Below are 27483 nucleotides of genomic sequence, written 5' to 3'. Positions count from 1 at the left end.
CAGTGTTAAAGCGTCTCAGTCCTCCACACCGACAGTGACTTCATAGCATTTATTTTCAAATACACATATACAGCAACGAGAATCATCAGAAACCAGTTATTGATCAATGCACAAGAACGACAACGATCACATTTCCACGACTGTACAGCGTCAAAGAAACCAAAGAAGGTGATGAGTGCTGAAACTCTCATGAGGAGCCACCCAGACACACGCACACACACGACCACACACTCGTCTCCTCTGCGGTCTGTCCCTCAGCATCGTGTCCGTCCTGCACGCTGAGACGACGTGGTCTGTCTGAAAGGGCGAGGGTTTGGCATGCAGGCGGTCCTGAACGCGGCGTGAAGTCCACGGAGTGACGTCGGCAGCTGGGAGCGAAGTCCTGCATCAGAACATCTGTCACAGCCGCAGAGCGTCACATGACCAGGAAGTACAGAGAGACCACCGAGGGAGGGGAGGCAACAAGCAGGCGGCTGTCTCTCACATGAGGGCATGCAAGGAGGTCTTCTATTAATGTGAGTGACAGTGACGAATCACCAGGAACACCAATCAGCATCAGGACGTCTGAGCACCTGACGGAGGTTCAGGAAACAGCTGCTTTCGTGTCCTTTAACACGGATTTTAAAGATGAAGTCAGTCTGTTAAGACTCCACAACAAGCTTCTAATCTGTGGCCAAAAGTATGTGGACGGCCTGTCGAGGGTTCCCGCCAGGGGTGAAGAGGAAAGCACAAATGAATCATGTTACATCACATCCTCTAATCTGAGCTTTGAGTCTTTGAATTAATGGACAATTTAACTTTTTCCTGTTTCAACATGGCGACGCCCCCAGATACACTGACAGAGCTGGACTGGGACACCCTGGGATGAACTGGGACGGCAGCTGTGGGCCAGACCTGATCACCAGCTGGACCTCACTGATTCAGCCGAAGTCTGAACCCAGAGGGGTGGAGGCTGTTGGAGCAGCAAGTTAATGCGGTGTAATGTTCAGGTGTCCACATACTTTTGGCCACATGGTGTGGTTTTTGCTTGGGTGAGACTGGTGATGAATCCAGTTTCTACTCCGTCAGTGTTCAGACGTCACGATAAACTCACTGCTGTACAGTTTCCTTCTTTTCAAATCCGTCTCAACGTGGCCCAATCAGCTCATCCATCCATCATCCATCATCCATCATCCATCATCCATCCATCTGTCTGCATTACAGTAAGACAGCCATATTCATTCTGGTTGAGTGATGTTCAAAATACTAGTTCAACCTTTAAAGTGAGACTAAGCAACATCTGAGAGAAGAAATCTGATCTTGTTCTGATGGAAACAAAGTAATTAATTTAATTAATTCACTAATCGTCAGTAAAATTCACCTTTGTGCCATTGCGGTGTTTTGTCGCTGCTGCCTCAGTTGGTCTGGTATGACCACGAGCTAATGGTGGCTAACGTTAGCCGACGTAAGGGTAAAAATAACAGTACGGAGTCGGTTCACTTCCTGACTCCTCTACACTTGAGCTACTCTCATAATAGCTTCGCATTTCAGATAAAGGATAACTATTAGCTTAGCATTTAGCATTAGCTCCTAATTTTCAGCAGAAGTTACGTAGTCTCGCTTTAAGAATCATATTTTTCAATAACAGTGATGAACATTATTCTATGTGCATGAAGCAGTTTAAATACCGTAATCAATGACGAACTCACCCTCCTCTTCATCACGTGGCCATGACAGTTACACTTACGGTTAATCTTCCTCCTCGTACGTCAAGCTTTAGCGCATTTACAGGAGAGCAGTAACAAAAAAAACAAAAACACGGACAGCAGCAGGCACAATACAAATGTTTGTTCATATCAAATACATGTCATATATCCACAGAGTACGATTAGAAAACTGTGCCCAACACAAACCAAAGTTCTACTCTAGCCACTCAGTTTTTCTCCACGTGACCTACAGGAGGCGCCGCAACATGTCGGACTACACAAAGCAAAGACGGCGGTGAGGCCTGAGCGCTTCTTTCTGCCTGGATGAAAACGTTTGCTACGTCTCTTCTAACGGGTTTCTTCTCACGCCGCCGCCAACTAACGCTGTAACCGCTCCAAACGGGCACCTGACGGTCGGCTTCGCCCGCCGTCGTCCGGGTCATATTCTTATCAAAAAAACAAAGAAACGTGAGGGGACGGTAGAAACCTAACGGGCTCACAGTCAGTGCGTGTTAAACGAGGCCAGATTTAGCGGGTGAAGGATTTCCGGGATCCTCGGGACGATTCTGCTCTGCTGCAGCTCTTAAAGGGACGTTACAAAAGGTAGAAAGAGCAAATCAGGAGACCACAGAGAGAAAAGAAACACATGTCGGCTACTCGTTAATCTGCCTCAACAACAGTTTCAAAGGTTAGTGAGGGAGAAACAGTGATGGGAGCTAAAAAAGTCCTGTGAAAACAACGAGGGAGGCGTCACGACTCCTCCGTGTGGTGGAGGCGGAGGCGGAGGAGGGGGCGGCGGCGCGCTCACAAGCCTTGTTTGGCCAGAGAGGCGGACACCTGGTCGGCCAGCGTGGACAGCTGCGGAGAGTCGGTCATGTTGATGCTGCCGGAGGAGGACACGGTGCTGAGCTGGTGGGGGGAGTCTTCCAGAGAGACGATCTCGGCGCCGTGGTCGGTGCGGGCCTTGGCGCCCTCACGGAAGGTCAGTTTGTGGCTCTCAATCTGCGGTCAGAGCACAGAGGAGGGTCACGATGGTGACGTGAAAGACAAAGAAAGGATGACGTTTGTAGAAACAGCTGTAAACACAGGGACCATCTTTGAGACCAGGACCAGGACTTTAACCTGATCAGATCCTGGGGAGGCGAGTCCTGCACCAGGTTCTGGTTTCAGCCCTGACCTGATCTAAACTGAATGAATAGCACTGAGACTTTGGCTGAACACACACTCGGTCAGTGCTGACGCTCAGGTCACCTCTGCAGTCACAGATGTTTACGGCTCTCATTGACGGACAGTTTGGAGACACACAGCTGGTGAGTACTTACAGGAGTCCTCAATCTTTATGAGGGGGTTCGTCAGGATGGGGGTGACGGGTGCTGAAGGGACAGTCGGAGGCGACTGGGGGGGAGTGACGGCGGGGGAGGGGACTGTGGGGCTGTCCTCCTTCACCTTCTCCCTCTACAGAGGAGCCCCAGCAGGGAAATGACAAAGCATGCAACAAAAACACGTGATGGCATCAACAGAAATCAAAAGGCAACACAAGAAAACAACAGCGGATAAAGACAGCGATCAATAAATGATGACGAGGGTAAAATCAGAAGGATGAAGGTGGAAGCTGGAACGAACGCCTGATGTCAAACTCAGGAGGGACGGATGAGACGGACGAGCCGGCGCTGTGAGCCTGTGACCGCGCTCCAGCAGGTGGACTCAGCGTGAACCTGGAGGGTCCGCTAGAACCCCTGCAGCAGGGGGCCGGTGTCACTCTGCACCAAACTCCATTCATAAAAACACTGATTTTAGCTGGCAGGACTGCTGCCGTCCATCTGTGTTACTGTGTCTCTTTGTCGTTTTAAAGAATGATTTTGGATCCATGCTGATGTGTTCAAGTCCCCCTGCAGCTGGCGCCACCTGCTGGACCAACGTGTAACTGTTAGTCATCCAACCCCTCAAACCAGCGCCCAAGTTCAAAAACACCTGGATTACCCTCTAACTTTGATTACGTTTTACTGAGTCAGTAAAGGTCTACCAGGCCCTTCAGTGATGAAGACTCCGTCACGATGAAGGGCATGAAAAGTTTAATTTAACGAACCTTAAACGTTTACTTCAGTCCAGCAAATAAGAAGTGATGATCAAACTGGTTTTACAGAAACATGGTGACACTTCAAAAAGGAGATGCTCTATAAAATACTGCATCGTTAGTGTACATATATTTATGTAGTATTTAAGATGAAAATTGTTTCCAAAAATCACTGTGTACTATAAGTACAGTACTGTCAGTGTATTATCAGTATAGTACTATCAGTGGACTATCACTGCAGTACTATGACTGTAGTATCAGTGTACTGTGTCTCAGTCTTGCCTGCAGGCTCGCTCATAGGCAGCCTGTGTGACCTGAGAGGCGACACTCAGGACAAAGTACCGTGTGAGGCCTTGTTCCATGTAAATTCACATGAACTGAACTGACTTCTGTGGAAACGTGGCCTTGAAGGCACCGCTCGCATCCTGTCTGTGATGTTTCTGTTCAGGACGATCAGCGGAGGTGTGAAACCTGCTGTGTTTCAACCAACAAGGAGAATCTGTCTGTGAACGATCTGCTGCTCGTGCTGCGTTCAGGTGAGCCTACAGGTCGCCGTAACGAGTGAAAACAGACGAGCGACTGCGCAGATAAACCTTCATCCACACAATCAGCAGAGAGGAGCCTGAAGAAGAGTCACCACTAACGAAGAAGAAACGTGGTCGGGAGGTTTTTACCTTCTTCTGCCCGCCTCCGGGAACGTGGCCGATGTTGTCCAGAGAGCCGATCTTGGACTGAACTTTGAACTCCAGCTTCTCATTTTTGATCTCAATATTTCCACCACCTGGAAACAGAACGTCGGGTTTTTATGTGGAAGTTCAAACATGCAGTCGCGCACAGAAACGCGTCGTTTAAGACGACACACACACACAGGAAGAGGCTTTAACGAGCGCACGCAGCTTCCTGCTCGCTCTCGTGAGACGTCCACAGCAGATCGTACCTGGTTTATGGCGGATGTTGTCTTTGGAGCCACATTTGGAGGTCACGTTGCTCAGATCGATCTTCTTGTGCACGATCTGAATCTGTGAAGCGAAACAAAGAGCAGAGAACAGTCTGACTTCAGATCAACGCTCTGACCTCCGTCTGCATGCAGCCACAGACCAGCTGATCCCACAGGCTGTTAGTGTGACACACCTGAGCCCAGGAAGGAAACACAGACCAATGAGATGCTACGCAAACAGGTGAACACACACGGGGTTAGATATTCACGTCCTGTGCTGTCATCTGTGACCGTTGCACCCTCTGCTGGCACTTTAAAGGGACCCATCAGGTCAACGTTGGATTGAACGAGGCTCTTACCCTGAGTCGGTGTTGTAGCGACAGGAGACAACCTCAACCAGACTCCATTGATAAAAACAGTAATTTTAGCTCTCAGAACACAGAAGCTGCTGCTCTACTGCTGCCTCCATACGTTATTTTTTTGTGTTATTCTGTGACTTTGGGGGTTTTAAAGGGTGAATGAGGATTCATCAAAGTCACAGAATAACACAAACAAGCTACCATGGAGGCAGCAGTAGAGCAGCAGCTCCTGTGTTCTGAGAGCTAAAATGACTGCTTTTGTCAAGGGAGTCTGGTGACTTTGGAGAAGGTGATATAACAGCTTCAGTTTCAGTTGGAAAGGGCAGCCCAACAGCAGGTAAAGCTGTGAAAATATTCTCGACATGATGTTCATGTAAACTGATTCTGATGTTTTCAGGTGGCTTTTCATCAGACGCTGCTGCTGCCGATCAGGTCATCTCCAAAACACCGACTCTGGATCAGAACCTCCTACAACCTCACTTCAGACCTGTCGGCCACACGTCCCTTTAATGACATAAACACAGAAAAATGGTCCGGTTTCATGCTGACAATGTTCGGTCTTACGTTTCATCGACCACATCGTGCGTTCTTTAGCGAGCGCTGATAGAAGCCATATTTGTCATCAGTGAGCTCATCTCAGCCGTCATGGCCGATTGTCTCTGGACACAAAGCGCCCAGTCTGTTGGCTGAGGTCACCTCAGGCTGAGAGGACGAGAGGACGAGGACAGAGACCCTCTGTTCCTCTGGACAGACTGCGTCCTCTTACGCTTTCGTTCAGCTCAGTTCACCTCTCGACAGTTTCGACTCTGTCGCTCAGTTTGAGCCAGTTCAGGTGCTGAAGGTTCAGCCTGATCACAGCCAAAGAGACGAGCACAGGTTGAACAGAGTTATCGAGCCTCCATACGACCACGAGCATCACATGACCCCCAACCGCCACTGACAGGAAGTACTCAGCGGTGGAATGTAGCTGAGTCTGTACTTAAATGCTTCAGTATCTCCACTGAATGAATGTTTAAGAGGAGAATATCGTACTTTTACATCTGTCTGACAGCTTCAGTTACTCGTTGCTGTTCAGATTCCTTCCTGTCCAGTGAAAAGCTCGTATCTCCAGATGTGCTGATGCTGAACGTTTGTGCTAAACTGAAGGATGAAGAGTTCCTTCGTGTCTTCAGCTAATTACACTCTTTAAAAAGCCTCTTGGATCAGCTGAAACAGCCGAGCGTCCTCCTGGCTGTCAGTGATGCTCGTGGTGCTTCAGCCGGATGATAACACTGTTGACAGGAGGTGTTAACGGAGGATCCAGGTGTCACACACAGGAGGTTTCGTGCACTGACTCTTCTCCTTCAGGAGGTGCATTCAGGAGAAGCGACAGGAAGCGTTTGGCTGCAGCTGCACACCCGCAGCTCGCCGGTATCTACTCACATTGCCACCACCGGGTAGGTGTTTTATATTATCTTTGGAGCCGCATCGGGACTGCACTTTGCTAAAGTCCAACTTCTGATCAAGAATTTGTACCTGGAAAGTTGATATGTGAGGAAAGAAGAGGTTATCCTGGAGGAAGCAGCAGCTGAGAAGGAGGACCTGGAGGGAGCGGGAGGCTGGCTAAAGAGGACGGGGAGGACTTTCTGACAGAGGCCGTGCGTGATGATCGACCCTGCACATCTCTAATCCACCTTCTCATCAAGTCACCTGAGCAGTGCAGAACGACTGGCTGAGAGCTCACAGGAAAACACACTGACTGCTGCTCACCTTCCCCCCTCCAGGTACGTGCTTCAGGTTGTCTTTGGAGCCGCAGCGAGCCTGGACGTTAGTCAAGTCCAGCTTCTTGTCCAGGATCTGGACCTGCAAGAAGGAAGCAAAGCTGATGAGCCGTCGGACGCAGAGAAGCCGCAGGAGGGAATCAGGCCAACAGGAGGAAACAAGGTGAAGCAATGAGAAGCTGGCATCCATAACTGCTGCCGTTCCCCGAGGAACCAAAGTGAGACGCTGGTCTCGTGTTCTTTAAGGCCTGAAGGTCTAAACTCTGTGATGGTTACTGTCGGTGTGACCGAGAAGCCGTTCAGTGGTCTAAAGGTTACAGATGCCAACTTTGATCATTAAAGCAGTGAGATTGTGGTTAAATGCACGTTGAGCTTTTAGTGAAGTGAAAGATCTAAAGATTTCTCATCAGTGATTCTGAGCAGACTGAGACAAACAAACAGGAGAGCTCTTTGTTTTTAGCCAAAGGCTGCTTCGATTATCATAACTGCAGAGATACTCAAGAGTCTGTGTTGAGTTCATCCCTCAGTTACTCACATTGCCGCCCCCGGGTACATGTTTGATATTGTCTTTGGAGCCACACTTAGACTGGACATTACTATAGTCCACCTTCTGATCAAGGATTTGTACCTGGAAGAATGAAAACGTCAGCTTTTAGTTTCTGAGTGGAGACGATGCTTCGACAGACTGATTCAGAAACAGCTGTTAACTCAAGTTTGTGCAGCCGCATGCAGGTTGAGCTGATGTCAAATCAGAGAGGAAGAGGAAGAGGAAGAGGAAGAGGAAGAGGAAGAGGAGGGAATCAGCCGTGATGTGTTTGATCTTCTTCTGTTCAGTCTAAACGTCAGTAAGACGAGGACGCTCAAACATATCACAGCTCAGAACAGAGCGACCGCAGCCTGCACAGCTACAGCAGAGACACACACACACACACACTCTGAACACACACACACACACACACTCTGAACACACACACACACACACACACACACACACACACACACACACACACACACACTCTGAACACACACACACACACACACACACACACACACACACACACACACACACACTCTGAGCACACACACACACACACACACACACACACACACACACACTCTGAACACACACACACACACACACACACACACACACACACACACTCTGAACACACACACACACACACACACACTCTGAGCACACACACACACACACACACACACTCTGAACACACACACACACACACACACACACACACACACACACACACACACTGCAGGTCAGAAGCTCCACACATCTGTCAGACGATTGGCTGCTCTGGACGCAGAAACAAACTGATTGGCTCATTCAAATCTCAGTGGGTGGAGCTAGTTTCACGACGGAAAGGTGAGAATTGGTCGTTGGCCAATAGGAGCTCAGCGCTCTCCAGCTGTAAACACGGCGGAGGGAAAGATGGCGGACGCTGCTGATCGAACGCAACGCTTCAGACGCCATGTTTGTTTGCATTCTGCTCATACGCCTCCTCCTGATGACATCACACCGAACCTTAGCTGTGACGGGTGTCTGACCACTAGAGGCGCTGTGGAGAACTGTCTGAGTCTGGCTGCTGGCAGACCCCCTGCTGCCGGTTTCACGTTGTTCTGCTCATGGACTGTCGGAGGCGCTGACGTGACGGGAAACGCCGAGCAGGATTTAAAACATCTTTAAAAGTTTTATCAGGAAACGTCAGAATGTGAATGTGTGTGTCGGGGGGGTCAGCAGAGGGTCCAGATCCGCCTGCTGAGCTTCAGACCTGCAGTAAGATTATTTCTGCCTCCAAAGCAGCTCGACGTGATCAACGTATGACCGGATCTGACCCTCCTGTGAGGGGTCGTCAGTGTGGCGTGGAGTCGCGGTGGGCGGGTACCTTTCCTCCTCCAGGCTGGTGTTTCAGGTTGTCCGTGGAGCCGACCTTGGACCTGATGTTCTTCAGGTCTGGCATTGGCGCGGCGGCGGCCAGAGGAGCTGGCGGGCGGGTCTTGAGCGAGCCCGGGGATTTGGGCGTGGAACGCACCACCGCCACCTTCTTCACTTTGTTGGCCTCGGCCGCCGCCTTGGCAGAAAACGCCTGGCCGGAGGGGGACTTTGGGGTTCCAGGGCTGCTCTGTCCACTCTGGGCATCTTAAGCAGTTGGAGAAGAAGCAGGTCAGAGGTTTGAACCAGTCGGCGGTCATGGACGAAAGGAAATAAGCAAGAAATGATGATAAATGAAATCAAAACAAACTCTCTGTTCGGCTAAAAGCTGACCAAGTCTGATCCAGGACAGACCGGATCAGACTGTGGCTAACGCTGGTCTCTAGCAGCTCTGCTCCTTTTACCTTTTTCATTTTTTGGAGTGGGGGGTTTCTTGGCACTAGCTGTATCACAAAAAATACGACACATCGTAAGTAATCCTTAAATCTTATCTGATAAAGCCACACAAATGAAAATGAAGGAAGCTTGAAACCGGATCAGAGAGGAGGTCCTGGTTCTGTACCTGCTCCAGCTGAAGCTTTGGCAGCACCTTTGGCTCCAGCGCTCTGAGACTTCGCAGCAAGACTCTGAAAATCAGCAACACAAAGAGCAGCTGGTTGGTTTGAGCAGAGACGGTGGTTTTACCTCAGAAAGCGTTCACGTCAGCGATGAACGGACGAGGCAGCGGCCGCCGTTCACGCGACCGACCGCCAACATCATCAAACATCACAATCAGGTTCAATCAGGATCAATCAGGAGGTCCATCCTGAGCCCAGCTCAGGGCTGAACTCTGCGCTGCGCTCAGGCCTGTACTTACTCCGGGCTGCCTGGGCCCCGCGCTGCCGGCTTTAACGGGGATGCAGCTGGGGCCGTTTCGGGCGGGGGCCTGTGTTTTGCTGCTCTTGGTGACTATGGATGGTCTTTTAAGGGAGGAGGTTGGTGTGGAGGCAGTTTGAGGCTTTTCATGAGGAAAAATGAATAAAAAACAAAAGTTCTGATGACAAATGATGACGAAACAGAGGAGTGATTCAACCAATGAAAAGGATGGAAAAGAGTGACTGTGTGTCACAAACACAACGTTCACGGACGATTCAGCTCATCACAACTTGGTCGTGTTCATCGTTTCTATTGGCTGATACGCCGACGCTCTTTCTTCATCCGATGCTCCTCAAACTTTCAAATCAAAGTGATTCATTAACTGTGACGAAGAAGAAGAATTTGCCTTCATCTTCACTCATTTACCAGCTGATCATCTGACGCCTCGTCTCAGCTGTGCGATGACAAAATAACTGAAGGAAAAGATGGACGAAGCTACAGGAACACGTTCCAAGTTGTGATGGAGCAGAATGATCAGCAGGAAGGACACACCTGTAACCGACACACCTGTAACCGACACACCTGTAACCGACACACCTGTAACTGACACACCTGTAAGGACGTCCACGGTCACGTACCTTATCTGCAGAGCCGTTATCCATCTTTGCCTGAGCTGCAGACAGAAGAGAGAGAAGCAGGGTTGAAACTTTCTGACCCAACTCTTCTAAGTCTAACGTCTGTAATTCCTCCTTTACTTCCACCCATGTGAGCTAAATGAAGACTGCTGTGACTCATGGCAAATCAAACGCCGGCGCTGTGCACAGTGCAGCATGCATGGCGACACAAAGAGCTGGTGGAGAACAAAAAGTGGCTTTTTGGGCTGCATGACCGGCAGAGTGAGCAGAGATGGAGAGACGAAACAAAGACGTGGGGAGGGAGGACAACAAGCTTCTCCTCGGGTCAAAGTTAACGTCCAGAGAGGACTCGGAGGGAGAGTGCGGCATGGCATTCAGCAGAAGCTGCTGGAAATGAAAGAAGTGGAGGGAGTTAACTGAGGAGGACTCTGAAGTGTGAACACGACAGCAAACAGACCTTTGGAAATGGGAACCGGCACCAGAGACTTTCTGGATGGTTGGGGGGGTGTTTTCTGGGGCTGGGCGGTGCCGGTGGTCTGAGCCACACTGCTCCTCATTGAGTCATTAGAAATGTCAGGCTTTGAAAAGCTGGCCCTATGTACCCATGAGTCACCGCTGCTGCTTCCAGCTGCCGTGCCAGATGGCGTTTCGGTAAAGAGACGATCTGGAGGAAGATCCTCTCGGTGAGGGTCGCAGGTGGAGGGGGGCGGATGTGGGCTGTACGGGGGCTCTTGTGGCTCTGCGCTGATACTTCTGCTTCCAGAGTCCCTGAAGGACTCTGACGCCGCTCCGTCTCCATCCGTCTGCTCAGAGACGACGTCCTCTCCTCCATCGACCCACAGCCTTCTGTCCCCGATGGACGTCAGGTCTTCCAAAGCCGTGCTGCGGACCAAAGACAGACCGCTCATCTCCGTCGGGCCCTCGGAGGCGTCCAGGCTGACGGCCCTCTGAGAGTCCGCGGCCCCGCTCCGCTCGGGGCTCCCCCCGCTGGACGGCATGTCCTGTCTTTTCTCCGAGCTGCAGTCGAGGTCTTCAGAGGCCCACAAAGAGTCGCTCAGCCTCTTCCCACACTCTCCCACTGCCTCGTTTCCTGCGTCCGGGGAGCAGGAAGCTCCCATGAGGTCAACGCCCTCCCCGGCAGCTCCGTCCTCGGCGGGCTTTGATCCTTCGCCCGCAAACGCAAACTCACCGCGGACTCCACAACCAGGCTTTGCTAATTTGTTTGGAAAGCAGATTAATGATGACATTCACAGCACTCGTTCTCCATCTCCCCATTTAAAAAAAAGATAATCAAAGAAGGAACAGAACGGGGGACTGATGTCCATGAAGAAAAAAACAAAAGACTAGTTCATGAACCAGAAAACACCAAAAAACTGAGAAAGCTACAAAAGGTGACGATGGTGGAGACGTGGTGACTGGTGGAGGAGAGCCTGAGTTCACAGGAAAGGAAAATGAGATGGAGACGGAGAGAAATGCATCACACCGAGGTGACGAACAGCACGATGCATTCAGTGAACAGAACGACCAGCAGACGACGCTGAACACGACAGGAGTCCTGACGGTGAAACAATTCATCCCCAAAACAGCTGAGCAGGCGATGACAGAGCTCTAAAACGTGATTCATAGGTTCATATACTGATACATTATTACTCAACATTTAGATGATTAGACATTAAAAGATCATTAAATCTGCCAGCTGATAAATATAATAAAACTTCTGCCTTTAAATGAACGAAGAATTCATCTAAAAAGAGAAATTGAGCTGAACCCGCGGAGCAGCAGCAGGAGCTCTGATTGGTCAGAGCAACGCACATCAGCTGACCAATCAGAGCTCAGGCTGCTGCTGCTGGTATGTGTTTAGAAAAGTGCTATAAAAACATAAAAAATAAAAAATATTGATTTATTTCTAAGTAAGACTTAAAATGTGTTGAACACTGATTTCAAGGATGAATTCGTCATTTCAAGACAGAATTATTGATCGGGAAATGGAATGAACCTTTTTCTAACTCTTAGTTTATTGATCCATGAAGCAGATGCAGGCGGCTCACTTCACGCTGAGAGGAGCTTCTTCCCTCTGGAGCTCTGCCTGTATTCACATCTATACCTGCAGTGAATGAATTCAGTCTGAGTGCGATCAATAGACGTGAGAGGCCTACCTGTTGAAGCTGCTCCGGCTGCCGGTCCAACAGGATGAGACAGACGGAAAAGACATGAGAGCGTGATCAGTAATGACTTCCTGACATCCACGACCGATCAACACACACTCAGAGAAATCAATGTGAAGCCCACAAACAGCACGAAGCTCATAAATAACTGCTGAACATGTCACTGAAAAGCTTCTGTTAGTGGACGCGCTGCAGCAGGGCCGCACTCAGCTGGGAGCGCTGCATCCGTCCACCTGAGCACAGCGGCCTCAGGCAGGCCGGGCGGAGACACCTCTGTGTCTGAAGTCTGCTTGTGATCAAGCTGCAGCGTATTAACGGTCAGAACAAGTGTAAAGAGAGAACGAAGCCACACAACAAATCCAAAGGGACACGTTTGTTTCCAGAGACGATGCTGAAAGAAAAAGACGTTAAACTTCGTTTTACAGTCGAGAGCAGCCGCTCGACTCGGGGAGCTAAGCGGGAAAAACAATTTGGGAAACACACTAATGCGCTTTAAGCAGCACGTTGGACGAGACGATGGATACCGCTCTCATGTCCGTACGGTCAGAAGCCAGGAACCAGTTAGCTTAGCTTAGCACAGAGACTGGAAGCAGGGGGTACAGCTAGCCTACAGCTAGCCTACAGCTAGCCAGGCTAACGTTCTGCACTGAACATGTGACGTCTTGTTTGTTTGTTCTCTACAAAAACAGGTGATATAAAACAACAGGTTTCAGGGAGGCTGTTTCACCTCAAGGTGACGAACAGACGAGAGGAATTTACAGCTCGCGACCAACAAAGAGTCCAGGAAATAATCCCGAAAACATCACAAACCGCCATTTTTACACTTCAGTTTTTGTCCAGATCAAAAAAGAAAAACATGTTGTTTTAAAAATGTAATCAGCTCCTCATTGGCTAGCTGCTTCCCCTTGTTTCCAGTCTTTATGCTAAGCTAAGCTAACCAGCTGCTGACTGGAGCTTCTTATTGAGACACACTGAGCGGCATTGACCTTCTCATCTAACTCAGAGTTTAGACGTTAAGACTAATCTTTCAAAGGAAAACTGAACGCAGAAGCAGCTGAAAGCGGCGGCAGCTCAAAGCTCGGAGGCGTACCCGGCTCGCCCTCGTCTTCACGTGAGGTGCTCTCCGATTCCGAGAGCTCAGCTTCGCCGCCGCCGCCGCTCTCTGCAGACGCCTCCGCTGTGGGACAAACGGATGTCAGTCAGTCAGGTGACAGGAGGCGTTCAGCCCTGATCTCTCCTCAGGTCTGTAGACCTCCACGGGTCAGCTGTGGCATTTCTCACGTTAGCACATGATGAGCCTCTGTTCCACCACGCCTCGACTGTCACTCTCAGTATTTATGATCAAAGCTGCTTCACACAGACTGTTAGTCAGCGATCTGTGGCACCGCGGCACAGGAGGGGATTCTGGGGGATAACAGGCTCTTAGTCCACAGCTACATGTGCCTGGTGATCATTAGCAGGCCGTTAACGACATGCAAATGAGGTTTAAAGCACATATCAACACAGGGGGAGTTAAACTGAGGCGGGTTGAAGTTTGGAGAAGCTAAGATGAACGACACTCTGCCTCTGAAACAACAGAGAAATGAAGCGACGGTCTGCAGCTGAAACAGGCTCAGTGAGGGTTCAGTGGTGTTAAAGCGGTCTTTGGCGTCGGAGCTCGAGGTCGTACCAGCTGACGCCTCGTCATCGCAGCTGCCGCTCGCCGGCTCAGACGGTTCACACGCAGATTTCAGCCCGTTTTCACCGAGCGCCGCTTCAGTCTCTGTGAATTAAAGGTAAACTGCAGGTGAAGCCTGAGACGCCGGCGCGGCTGTGAAACACACAGTTCAGCTTCATTATGATGATTAAAACCTTGGAAACAAATAAAGTCAATAAAAACAGCAACAAACCACAGAAACACAGGTCTCAGGGCTGGACAACAAATCTGAAAACATCACAGTTTTTAACCAAATGACCTCATTTTAAATAATATTTAAATATTCTGAGGAGGATTCATCGTGTTTTTACATGATATACATGATACACACTTCACACACTGTGATTTAATACCAACACACTTCATGAGGGGAAGCTGAAGGTGGCTCGTTAGGCTCGTCGCAGCATCACAGCTGTTTTCAGTCACAGCTCGTTAGACAAAACCCTGACGGACTGACGACTGAACATTTTGAAGGTCTGAGCTGTTTGTTCCTAAAAAACCACCATGAGAGTCTCATCTGCTGACTCACACACTAAGGTAAGATAAGATAAGATAAGATAAGGTAATGAGTTCTATATGAACTGTGTTCATATTCATGCAGGTGTAAGCAGAGCTCCTGTTCCAGCAGTAAGAAATCCTCATTCAAAACCCCTTTGACATTTGTGAGTACTTTAGGAACGACTTCCTTCATGTTTCAGTGTGGACTCTTGTTTGTTCAACTCTGATGTTGATGATTTCTCATCAGCCTCTGATGTTTGTGGGCTTAAATCACAGCTGAACGTCTGTAATAAGAGCCGGACAGAAAAGACTGAACACTGGAGATTTTCAGACAGCAGAGACGAGCTAGAAGCTTAAAATAATGAATTCGTGATTGAACTCGTGATCAATCGGTTGATTATTTCCACATCCAGCAGCTCCAGAACAACATGGTGATGATGTGGAGTCCGTTTGTGTCTCCTGGTGGACGTCAGTCCAGCCTTCTCTCTCTTTTAGCTCTGTGTTTGGTCTCCTCCAGCTTCAGAGGGAAACATCTGCTCTTTGGCTGCTAAATGCTAAATGTGCACCGGCTGGTCTCTGTGCTGCTGAGGGTAAACAGGAAGTGGACTGTGGCGGCAGATTCAGCTGATGGTTCATCACTGTGACGGCTTGGTTTTAATAAATGAGTCTTGTTGAATGGAACCCCAGTGCAAAAGGTTATGTTAGTTCATAATTTATCCGTTTGACAGGAAATAAGCAAACGTCTTTAAACCGTAGCTAACAGCTAACTGCAGGTCCTTTAAACTAACAGAACCACACACTCACTGTTAGCGAACATAGAGCACCGAGCACTCAGCTACATCCTCCACTCAGACACATCAGTCGGATACTCACGCTGCGCTCGGCCGTTGATAGCAGCGCTGTTACTCTCCGCCCACGGGCCTGACTCTGCGTGCGGCTTCCTGTTTGTGCGTGGCATGATGGGAAGTGGGAACGGGGAGAACGAGCGCACTAACGAGGGCTGTAAACTGGGGAAAGCTAAGCTACGTACTAATTGGCCACATGGTTGATTGGGAGGAGGAGGAAGAGACTGAAGCTGATTATCAGCTCGAGGCTGAAGTCTGTGAGGACGTTTTTATTTATTTTACGAACTCTGCAGCTGACAGACAACAACAACAACATCCCCCCTCTGCACGTCCGTCGGCCTTTAAACGTCCGTGTTCTCTGCGCGGCACTAAAGGCTGATTGTTTCTGAGCTGAATTGGTGCGAACGGTGACACAGGATGGAGTCAGGCCTCGTTCTGGAGGGGTCTGACCCAGATGCCTGGATTACAGAGCACAGTGCAGCTGCACTCGGGCTCAGTCAAGCATGTCCTCTATCCATTATGTAAAGAGGGACAGAAACAACAAAGCACAGTAGAGACTGGCCTCTTCAGCTCAAACTGCAGTGACTTTAGGACTGTGGAAACATGAATCCTGCTCTTTGACCTCATTTGAGAAAATGCTGAGGATTAAAGCGCCGACATGAGGCGACCTTTAACCTGCTCCATGCCAAACAGCAGCGTTACGATAAAATGCTGCGGTTAAATCATAGAAACTCATATTGTTTCTGTTTAAAACACAGCCATCACTTATACTGTTGTTATCATTCTATGAAGTCTTGTCTCTCAGATTGATGATTTCAGTAGTTTCTGGTCCACATATGATGCATTGCATTCTGATGTTTTATGTCATTTGATGAACATACTGTGAGGTTTGAACCACGTCGCCTACAATCAAACTGACACTACGTTTACACATGATGATTATTTCACATGTTTATTTCATCCAAACCTTTCCTGAAAATGGAAGCAGCTGACATTTAAAGCTGTCGATTGGTAGAATTGGAATTCTTCCTGTAAATCATTCACATTCAGCTGCTGCACAACAATACGATGGATGTTTACTGGGCGGAAACTAAAACATTATGTAAGATGTTTTTAACGGCTCGCTGACTGAGAGGCCAAGCGCTGCGAGTCTGTGCTGAGCGATGACATCATGATCAGAAGATAACGCATGATGTCATCAGGATGATGTCACCACGTTCAGACAGACGAGCAGGATTGAACCACAGACTGCAGAAACACGGCCGACATCTGAAGGTGAAGCTCAGTGACTCCACCAAACTCCAGGCTAATCCAAACATGGGCAAAGAGGTGGAGCGAGGGTGGAGCTGAGGCGAAGGAATGAAGCCTGGTAGCTGAAGCCCAGAGGCTAGCTGTCACTCAAAGCCGCCATGATGGTAACTGTGCATAAATTTAAGCTTAACAGAATTGAAACGAGTGAGTTTTAACTAAATTCGCCTCCATAAGCTGCAGAGACCAAAACAGTTTCTGCTGTAAGGTTGCACATTTTAATATGGGTCTATGGGGACTGACTCTGTGGGAGCCGGCACCTAGTGGCCATTTGAGGATCTGCAGTTTTTGCTACTTCAGCATTAGCTTAATGTTTCAGTCCTGGAGGTCGATGCTTCGGTTGAACTTTTGCAGCGCCGGCCAATCAGAGACGTGGCAGCGAACGTTCTCGGCGCATCACTTCGTCACGTGAACGCGAAACATCCCGTCTGTCCGACAAACCTTCAGACTCGGTCTGAACGGACATTTATTCATATTATTCTGCACGTTAATTTCAGCGTGTAGCTTCACTCCTTGAGCGCACGCACGGAGGAAGCTGCTGTTCGTGTCTGACCTTTCATTTTGGCGTCTCCGGGGCTTCTGTGTCCCATCTGGACTCCGTTCTCCTGGCGGTGCTGGTCGTTGATGGTCATGTTGGCTAAGGAGGAGCTCATGGTGTCTCCAGAGGCGTAGCTGTTGGAGGCGTTGTTGACGTAGTCCATTGCCAGTCGCAGGTCAGGCTGCAAAAGTTCAACAAATGGAGATCAGGAGCGAGTCCAGGATGTGTCACATAACTGCTATGAAGTCACGACACCTCAGTGATATTACACGTGAAGCAGCCGATCAGGAGGCCTGCTCTGAGATGAACGACGGCGTCCTTCACGTACACTTTGAACCCGGCCGTCACCACCAAACGTAAACAGACACTGTGTCTGTGAAGCAGTTATTAATACATCCTGATGTGAGGCCGCTGCCTCAGGTTACAGCCTGACAGATAAAAATAGTCCCTCCTGCCCATGTGCACGCTGCCCTCGCTGCCATTAGCTGCACTTCCCAAACAAGCACCGCCAACGAGTGCAGCACTGGGGTTTCACGAACCGCCAAATTTCGGCCGAGCGGCTCGTTGAGACGCTCGTGACACCGCAGCCACACGAGGACCGCGTCAAATCTCATAAAAAGAGGATTACACATGATTAAAGCCCAGCCTCTCGTTACATCAGCACTTTTAGCTTTGAACCGTAGCTTTATTCACACACACACACACACGCACACGCACACACACACTCACACACACACACACACACACTCACACACACACACACACACACACACACACACGCACACGCACACACACACTCACACACACACACACACACACGCACACACACACTCACACACACACACACACACACACAGGGTCAGCCTGGCTCGGCCTGTAGTCTCAGCATCCAAACTGCTCTCTCTGTGTCAGTTTTCTGATGCTTCTCATCTCGACTTTAATCTTCCTGGAAGCTCAGAGACGTTTAGACCATCTGATCGATCAGTGATCAATACCTGCAGCACCAGACGTGAACCAGCGCCCGGTGGCTGGACGTGACCAGAAATGTCTGTTTGAACTGTGCTTAGGTTCATTTTTCAGATACTTGTACTTCACTAGAGTACTTCATGTTACTCTATACTTCCACAGTTCAGGTGGAAAGATTTTATATAAAACAAACATTATCATTTATAAATTACAATTCATTGTCAGCGGTGTGACAAGTACTGCACTTAAGTACCATGTTTGCAGTATTTTACTTGATTATTTCTGTTTTATGGTACTTTATACTTCTACTTCACTACAATTACTACTTATAACTGCAGAGGCAAATATTTAACCTTTAATAACGTAATAATGTACATAAATACTTTTTACTCCACTACATTTATCAGCTTTAGTTGGTCATTAATAATAAAATCTACTCAAACTTATTGAAGGTTAAACTTTATTGATTAGCTCCATGTTGCACCGTCAATAATTTTAATCCAATAATATAAACATACAATATTCTGAGGCCGTGGTGAAGAAGTATTTTAATGCAGTACTTCTACACAGTTCAATCAGTACTTTCCCTGAAGGACTTCCTCCCCGCTGCTCCAAACACGCGGTCACGTGACGCCACTTGACGCCATTGTCTCTTTATGGGCGGCAAAGCCTAAAGCGTTGCCGTGGTTACCCCAGCCAGTGAAAGCTCCTCGCCAGGCGCCCTCGGCTCAGCTATGCGACCTTCCCGCTGAGCACCTGCGTACCTCGTGACCTCGGATGGTTCAACAGGCGGCGAGCAGCTCTCACCTCCTCACCGTCCATTTAAAGAAGGACGTTCTTCTTCTGCTGAGACGGACTCAGTCCCACACACACTCACCACAGCACCAAGCGTGGATTCATCCGCCGCTGAAAGTAGTCCCAACAGATGCTCTGTTTGCTCCTGTTTGAGCTGCTGTTTTTGAACATTACTGACACAAAGCTGCACCTTTGTGACGTGTTGTTACAGATTTACCTCCAGCAGGTTTGGAGCAGACGACGCTGAGACTGAAACGCCATTTTGTTCGTTTCTGTTGTGTCATTTTCAGTCGCACAGAAACAGCAGCCGTTAGTCGCCGTTAACTTTGGTCACTGAAGAAAAACGCCTGTCGTAAGTGATTATTTCTAAGGTCACTTACAACAACCTGTGCAGCTGCATCGACCTCTTCCGCGCTCGCCGCCATTTTCCTGGCCTTGTCTTTGGTCATTTTGGTGGCGCTGGTGCAGGAACACAGCGTCCCCATTCTTAAGAACAAAGCCCTGATGGGCTCTGCTGGGTTTCCAAACGGTGGAAACAGCAGCGCAGCACCAGATCTACCAGAATCACTGGAACAATCAGAGACGCAGGCAGCGATTCAAAGGTGTGGAACCAGGCCGAGCGCCGCAGACGGGATCGAGGAGTGAGACGGCACTGACAGAGCGACCGACGCGCCGCTGGTTTGAGTCTCTTCCTGGGATTTGTTGACAGCCGTGAAGATACAGAACAGCAGCTGCCTCATCTGTGACAAAGTGAAAAACCGCATTTAAAAAGAGGATTTTCTAAGTGGCAGAGCGATGTGTGCGTCCCATACAGAGTCTGATGAATAGTTCACTCTCAGCGCTCCCGGACAGAACCGCCATTGTAGCATCACACATGACAGAGTCCAAACAACGAGAAAGCTGCAGCCTCGCCAACAAAGACGATCGGTCTGAGGAGCGTTGGCTCTGCGTGCGGGAGCTCCGCCGCTACAGAGCAAACAAACTATAAACAGACAAACTGATAAGAGCGGAGAATCATGTGTGCACAGGTCTGCAGCCTGGTCATGTGACAGGAGGAAGGTGTGCGGTAACCTGCTCCCTAAACTTTCATTTTCATCAGTGCAGCCGTCTGACGATTCGCTCAGGGTCAAAACAAATGTCACCTGCTGCAGAGAGGGAACATGACGGCGGGGGGGGGGGGCCCTCTCAGGGTCGTGTGAAAGCGTCCTGTTGGCAGAGGCCTCGCCTCCCGAGCAAACGGTGAAGACGGCCTGCTGGCAGCTCGGTCAACAGGGATGTTGACACAGCTCCAGGAGCGCAGAGCCTGCAGCCGGACGGCCAGGCTGACACCCAAACAGGGACAGAGAGCTGGTTTCTCCGGACGGGAACGCCACGAGTTTACACAGAAATATCCGTCTGTGGTCGGGGAGGAAACTGGGCCGTAAGATCATCGTTCACTCTGCAGCAGATTCACCGAGTCTGAAACGATGACTGGTTATCTCAGTTTGGGCTTCAGTCAGGCAGCAACCTCCAGGCTGAAAAATGAAGCAACACTGAAGTGCAGTTCCTCTAATGGCCACTTGAGGGTGGTTTCTAATGAGCCAGTCCCCATAGACCCCCATATTAACAGCAGAAATAAACATGCTCACTGCCTGGTACAAAAAGAGGTTTTGGTCTCTAAGACGCTGATCTTCCTTTAAATTACACGAGGCTCAACGTCACACATGATTATTTAGGTTTCAGGTTTCGGCTTCATCCAGCCGCCTCAGCTCCACCCACGCTCCACCTCTTTGTTCATCTCTGGACGGGCCGGGTGGAGTCAGGCGGAGTCAGGTGGAGACGGCCGGAGCTTCACAATGGCTCTTCAGAAACACGAGGGTGACGCCACCAAGACGTGTTCTGTGTTTGAGTGGACAAATCTTTGGACACTGTCCACGTCTTATGGACGTTAACAGGTTCGATCACACGCACAGTGTTTTTAGAGCTTGACCCATTTCAGGGGTTGAGAATCAGGATACTCCAGCTTGTGCTGCCTCACTTTGTCTCCTGTGAGTCCCGAGTCCAACACAGAAGAAGCACTTTGTCACAGATTCACAGCGTCTTCAAAAAAGCGTCTCACAGTGTCTCACAGACGGTCAAAAGACATTCTATCGTTTACTATCAAATCAAAGAAAAGAGGGATTTTTGGTCATTTTTGCTTGAAAAATCATTTAAATCATCACTCTGTTGTCAAAATGGTCGGTTTTCTGTCTAAACTGATGCATTAATTCTGGCTAAAGATGTGCTCTGGTTCCACCGTCTGCAGCGGGGAGACGTGCTGCTGTCTGCTGTCTGTCTCCTTCGGCTCATCGTTAGCAGTAATCATGAGCTGCAGCTCTCGACTGATCGATGAGCGGACTCTGATGTGAAACGTTAAAAGGACGAAGTGGACGCTCCAGAGCTGCTGTCAAACATCACACACACAACATTTTCTATTTCCACCAACGTAAAACGGAGGAAAGCAGCGAATCCGCTGCAGGCAGAGGACATTCAGCTTTTTTACTCGATCAGCGGGTCAAACGTGTGGACTCCTGTGACGCCGGTGGACTGACTGAGTCTTTGTGTGACTGTTTCAGAGCTGAAACGGATCAAACCTGGAGACCAAGGCGTGTCCGCTGTCCCGTCCTGCTCGGAGCTCAGCTGAGGGACGATGCTGCTCTCGTGCTCGGTTGCTTCTGTATCTCTGACCTACTTTCCTCATCGCTCCCTCTCTCTGCGCTCAGCCTCCAGCAGCCACACGCTGCCTCCACCTTCGCGGCGTGGGCGCAGCCCTGCGGCGGGGGGCTGAAGGTGGAGCCCGTCTTGCCGGGCCGGTCTGCTCGGCGTCAACCGGCCGCAAAGCACACAGCAGTCGCTCTCCCACCTTTGTTTTCATACCTGCAGGATAAACCACGCCCTGCGGCCGTTCCCACATCCTCCTTCAGTTTGAAGCCTCCTGCTCGACGATCAGAGCTCCACTTTCAGCTCAGTGAGCAGACGAGACGAAAAGAGAAAGAGACACTTTGGACGAATCTTGCGTTCAGCTTCTTCTTCTGGTGCAGAGAAAAGTGATGGGACACTCCAGCTGCTGCAGCGCACACACACACACACACACGCACACACAAACACACACACGCACACACACACTGCTGCAGTTAAACCAATGTCCTCCGTCAGCGTGGTGCCAATTAACTGCGTACAAGCCTGCAGTTTAAAGCCCGCCGTGGCATTTCTTCTTCTCTTTAACGAGGCGGCGCTGCAGTCGAAGAGACGTCTGAGCAGCTTCTTCTTCTTCTTCTTCACCCTGTTTTGTTTTATTGTGTACCTGAATGAACGCAAAGGCCAGGAATCCGTTTAAGTTCAGTAAAAGAATATTTAATGACAAGAACGATGAGAAACCTTCTGTGTTATTATCCTGAAGATGAGAATTCATCATTCCACCTCAGAGGAAGCTGCAAATCATGATTATTTTCATCCTTTGTTTGTTTTCACTCACATAAAACTGAGAAAATCTTCACATTTGTGAAGCTGGAAGCTCAGAACTTTTGGCATTTCTGCTGAAAACGACGAGTGACAGATTGATCTGAGCTGTGCTGCAGATATCTGAGTCAGACAGTGAGTCTGAAGTCAAAGCTCGGCCGCAGAGAATTAATTGTGGTGAAGTTGTTGGTTTTGCCAGCCTAAGCTCCTCAGGCCGCCAAAGTGAGGCCGGTTGGACGCGTCCACCTTTGGAGCGCGGCCGACACGAGGCAGCGGCCTCAGTCTCTGCTAACTGGAGCGCTTCAGAGCGGACTCCTTTCATAACGTCTGACGTCGCCGAGGCTGATTATTCAATCACTGTTTCAGTGAAGCTTCATCTCTGAGGTCAAACGTGGCCACACGCAGCTTTGGATTGTCCTCAGCTGCTTCATGAACTCCTGAGATTCATTCCTAAAACTCAACTTATCAAACCTGGTTTATGGACTGAAAGATTCAAGTCTTGTTTCTGGTGTTTTCCTTCAACCTTCATGAAGACAGATAATCAAAGAAAGAAAGAAAACCAACTAACAACTGAAAGCTGAAGGACATTCAGATTTTATTCTGTTTTCAGTCAAAGTTCCACCTGATTTCAACACAAACATCTGCCTCCATTCAGCTCTGACGTTAACGAATCTTTATTCCTCGTTCCTTCTTCGTTCTTTCTTATATCAGCAAAGAAAAAGGAGCACAGCGAGCAGCTTCTCGTCCTCAGCTGATGGCCGTCGGCGGTAAATGACAGATTAAACGTTCAGTCTGTAGCGGCTAAAAGGAAACGTTTGGCTCTTAAAGCCCACCTGGACCAAAGTGAGATACCAAAATGACAATTCCATAAAAATATAAAACTTGTAAGAAACACAAAAGGCAGGTAAAAACAAACCACAGCGACAAAACTCCGGCTAGTTAAGGCTGACAAGAGAGCGGTCACAGCTAGCTTGAGCTAAAGCTTCTAAATTCTACCAGAACGGAGGCTAGCAGCTAGCTTAGCTTTGATGGGCTTCACACTGAGCCTCGGACAGTCACGCTCGTCCATCCGATCAAAGCCAACAAACGCTCGCCACATCAAGGGTTAGGGTTAGGGTTAGACCATTAGACCCTGACCCCGCCCCCCCGCCGCTGGGCAGGGCTTCACAGGCTTTGATTGGATGGTTCCTTCGCCATCCTAGAAGAAAAAATGATGTTTCCTGCAGTTATTTCAGATGTTACTGAGCAGGCTGCACCTTCTCCAGTCATGATGAGTCTGAGAGGGTCTGGGGCTTATGGGAAATGGAGTTCATTTCTACTACACACATAAACACTGCATAAACAGCATGGCCTCCACACCGGCCCTCATGGCCCCTATGATCACAGCAGCTCTTTTAAAATACATGAGCACTGTGTGCATTTGGAAAAACGGACCCTTCCTTTCATTTGAGCCGTGCTGAGCCGTGCTGTGGCAGGGAGGAGTCCATGTCAGTCCTCCATCACTGCCTGCACACCAGCACATGTCTCCTCTATCAACTGGGGCCAAGGCGCTGCAGAGGCTCGCAGAAGGCCCTCAGTGTGTCTGCACACACGAACCAAACGGCTGAGATGTCTTTCATTCCTTTCGTGATCAGCTTCCAGCTCCGGCCACAGACCGCGACATGCCCGGTTCAGAGGACCGCACCAGAGACCGGCTCCTCCCGTGAGGCTGGAAAGAGGTGTGTCAGAGGGGAAGACAGACACAAGACATCCTCATTCCAGCAAATCCCTCCAGCCCATCAGCGCGCTGCCTTCACTGCCACCGACACGCAAACGGCGCGCTGAGCCCATTGTCTCCTCGCGCTTCGTGGAGAGGCTTTTCATGCACCTACCGCGGGTCACATCCAGTCCACTGACCCCGGCAGGATTAGCCAGGAGCGCATATGTGTGAGATAAGCGGCCCGTGTGACGGCGCAGACGCTGCGCTGCTGTGCGGACTCTCCGCTGTGGATCACATGAAAAATGGGCTTGGCATTTGCGCACAGGCGCCGCATCATCCCGATTCCCAACAGTATCTGCTCCCTCAATAACGAAAGAGTCTGAGACACACATGCAAACGAAGGCAGCACGCCAGCCTGCTTCTCAAGCAGGATTCCACCTTACAGAATAAAAGAGTCCGTCCGTGCTGCACGAGCAGCTGCTGGACAGCGTTTAGGCCCCGAGCCGCGAGAAAGAAGCGAAAGATCCAGAAAAACGAGAGAAAAAAACAACGTGGAGGGTCACAGGCACAAATTCAGTCACACTGATCTGAGAGCAGCCGACACAAAGAAAGGCTGCGCGCACTGCTGCTGAACTGGACCAAATATCTGAGAAATATCACTGCATTGTTGTCCTCTGGGGTCCTTTGATAATGAGATTAGAAATATTGGAGGATTAGTCTGGTTACCGCGCGCGCACAGTCCGCGCGTGGCTGCAGGGGAAGCAGGACCTGCTCCGGAGGATGATGGAGACATTTTAGTTTCAGCTGGGAATGAGCAGAAAACACGCACCGAGGCGCGTCTGTGAGGAGGTGGCTGCTCCTCCAGAGGAGCGACGACGGCCGCAACTAAACGCGCTTCTCCGTGTGAGGCGGCGGATCGATGGAGGTGAAGAGCGCGCGCATGAAAAGATCTGATTTTAACAGCGCGAACGAGCCGCTGCAGGAGCACAAACGCTGCTGTTTGAAGAGAGGAAAACGCATTTCATTCATGTGCGTGATGTTACATGTAACCGCTCCGAGGCCCAACCTCTCCCTCCTCATGCAGAAAATATGAAGTGTCAGGACGGATGCCGATGGAGAGCCGCGACGCAGCGCTCGGTTCGCAGCTCGGCGGCTCGCTGCGGCGCTCCGCGTGCTTCCGCTGCCTCGGATCCGTCACATATCACACATATGTCGGCGTTTTCTTACCTGAGTGCAGGCAGCGGTGTTGTGTCTTCAGCGGCGGTCGCTCACCGGGATCTCGCAGCCTCTCCTCGCAGTGCAGCTGTAGGCCGGAGGGGGGCGCTGCGGAGCGCCGGTCGTCGGTCCTGACGGCAGCTCCGTCCGTCCGCTTCCAGGTCAACACACAGCGTTTACTTTTACTGCGAGTCTTACTGCAGTACTACTTCAGCAGCGCACATCATGGCAGCCGCATGCACGCTCATGTTCCACGCATGTTGGATACTGCAAGTAAAATTGATAGAATAAAAGCACGAGCACGAAAAAAACCTTTGAAGTACCAAAAGTAAAACTTCCAGTGGTGGAATGCAACTAAGTACAGGAGGTACAGGAGGTACTGCTTTACTGAAGTATTTCCATTTTCTGCTGCTTTGCTTCTACTCTACATCTGAGAGGTAAAACTTTTGGCTCCACAACATTTACCTGAAACTTTAGTTACTAGTAACTTTTTAGATGAACACAGTAGAACTAATAAACGATGCAGTACTATGAATAAAACTACCCAGCAGTACATAAAGAAGTTAAAGTGCACTTCACTTTCACCAGCTGCATCATGAATGACGCTCGCTGGTTAATGTACCTCTGATTAAAATCCAGTAAAATAACATAAATTCATCTGCAGAATGAGTACTGTTACTTTTGGTACTTTAAGTTTATTTGAGGTACTTTGTGTACTACTGAATGATCCTCTTATCTTATTTTAACATGTTCTATTAGTCGATTATATTTTTTAATCTGAATCAGCAAAGAAACCAGAGTTATTTAAATGTATTGAAGTAAAAAGTATTACTTACAAATACAGTATGAAGTAGCATAAAATAGAAAAACTCAAGTAAATTACATGTACCTCAAAACTGTATTTAAGTACAGTACTTTGGTAAATATATTTACTTTCCATCACTGCTTTCAAGTGTATGATATGTTTTAAACAGTCCATTTCATACATTTGGGGGATGCTGAATGTAAACTGTGTGGCCAGAAGTATGTGGACGCCCCTGTTTTCACAGCCTGGACGAGGCGTTTCAGTCCAGGTCTGTCGTCTGACTCCGGCTGTTCTCACACTCAGTATATTGAAATTATCGAGTTGATTTGAGGTCAAAGCAGAAATAAAATTACATAATCAAACAGTTATTTGAATGAATAAACTGTGAACAGTTGAAGTTATGAAGTTTGTTTTTGTTGATGTCACGTCTTTTGGGTTGGTGGTGAAAATGGACTGAAGACGTCAGCCTGGAGACATTCACCTGACGTCAAACTTCAGTCTCCATGCTGATGTTTTAGAGAACAATGACAAAGCAGCAGCAGTTTGTGTTCGGAGGGTTAATGTTAATGCTTGTTAGTGCTTCATCCGGAAATGGAAATCACCTGGAACTGAATGTAAACCTAAATGAGTGAAAAACACCATCAGCAGAGCTTCAGGATAACTTTACTGAACATTATTTCAACATAAACGACGACTTCTGTCCATTAAAAACACTGTAAACTACAAATAAAACAGATTTCTTAATACATTTTGAGCACCGAGGTTTCATAAATGTGTTCAGATACTTTCATGTTTGTTTTCTGAATGTGTTCTTATTAAATCAACAGGATCAGAATCGCTGAATATCTCTGAATATTTCCGCCACAAACTTTGTTCAAACCCCCTAAACTCTGCTGGAACTCGCAGGAGATCACAAAGTTGAACGCCAAACAGCTGCAGGTGTTTTGTATTTGAACACTGAGTCTCTCATGGAGCTTCAGGAAAGAGCAGAACGAGATTTTAAAGCTGCTGAGGAGGACTTAAAGTGGAAAGTCTCTGTAATTTGCTTTAAAAGGCAGTGGTTCTGTGAGAGGCGTCCAGACTGAACAGAAGGTACAGTAACAGGCCCGTGTGGTCGGCACACAAAGGTCGAGTGTTGGCACGTAAGCCGGCGAGGCCTGGGGGGCTAAACAGTGCGCCCTTGTGTCGCCGGCCTGCCTGCGGCCTCTCACCATCACACG

At 49.1% G+C, this 27483-nt stretch overlaps 1 protein-coding gene across 43 annotated transcripts; it reads right to left on the bottom strand.

Moving 5' to 3' along the window:
* Window positions 1-34: 34 nt before the first annotated feature.
* LOC143338810 (microtubule-associated protein tau-like) lies at window positions 35-25636 on the bottom strand. Of its 43 annotated transcripts, XM_076759515.1 has the most exons (17): window positions 19448-19677; window positions 17322-17487; window positions 14091-14183; window positions 13512-13598; window positions 12413-12430; window positions 10260-10294; window positions 9623-9763; window positions 9329-9392; window positions 9171-9209; window positions 8720-8973; window positions 7351-7443; window positions 6805-6897; window positions 6478-6570; window positions 4697-4778; window positions 4434-4540; window positions 3008-3140; window positions 35-2687 (listed from the first exon to the last, which is right to left on the bottom strand). In XM_076759515.1, the coding sequence occupies exons 1-17, from the start codon at window positions 19550-19552 to the stop codon at window positions 2683-2685; spliced, it is 1608 nt and encodes a 535-aa protein (XP_076615630.1). In that variant the 5' UTR covers window positions 19553-19677; the 3' UTR covers window positions 35-2682. The 43 variants fall into 43 exon arrangements, 42 of the variants coding, with proteins under 42 accessions (XP_076615630.1, XP_076615636.1, XP_076615640.1 ...); XM_076759521.1 differs by lacking the exons at window positions 3008-3140; window positions 19448-19677 and adding an exon at window positions 25471-25576; XM_076759525.1 differs by lacking the exons at window positions 3008-3140; window positions 19448-19677 and adding an exon at window positions 25073-25094.
* Between the last annotated feature and the right edge of the window lie 1847 nt (window positions 25637-27483).

Source organism: Chaetodon auriga, chromosome 20, assembly GCF_051107435.1.
Source record: "Chaetodon auriga isolate fChaAug3 chromosome 20, fChaAug3.hap1, whole genome shotgun sequence".
NCBI classification, from domain to species: Eukaryota; Metazoa; Chordata; class Actinopteri; order Chaetodontiformes; family Chaetodontidae; genus Chaetodon; species Chaetodon auriga.
Note: the sequence above shows the minus strand (reverse complement) of the source record. Positions and strands in the feature narration are given on the sequence as shown.

Excerpts from the sequence above, each read along its gene's own strand:
- LOC143338810 (XM_076759513.1), bottom strand. The coding sequence starts at position 19,552 with ATGGGGACGCTGTGTTCCTGCACCAGCGCCACCAAAATGACCAAAGAC. Across the intron at positions 14,184-17,321 it reads CGGAGACGCCAAAATGAAAG|AGACTGAAGCGGCGCTCGGT; the intron begins GTCAGACACGAA and ends TTTAATTCACAG. Across the intron at positions 9,764-10,259 it reads ATAACGGCTCTGCAGATAAG|CCTCAAACTGCCTCCACACC; the intron begins GTACGTGACCGT and ends CCTCATGAAAAG.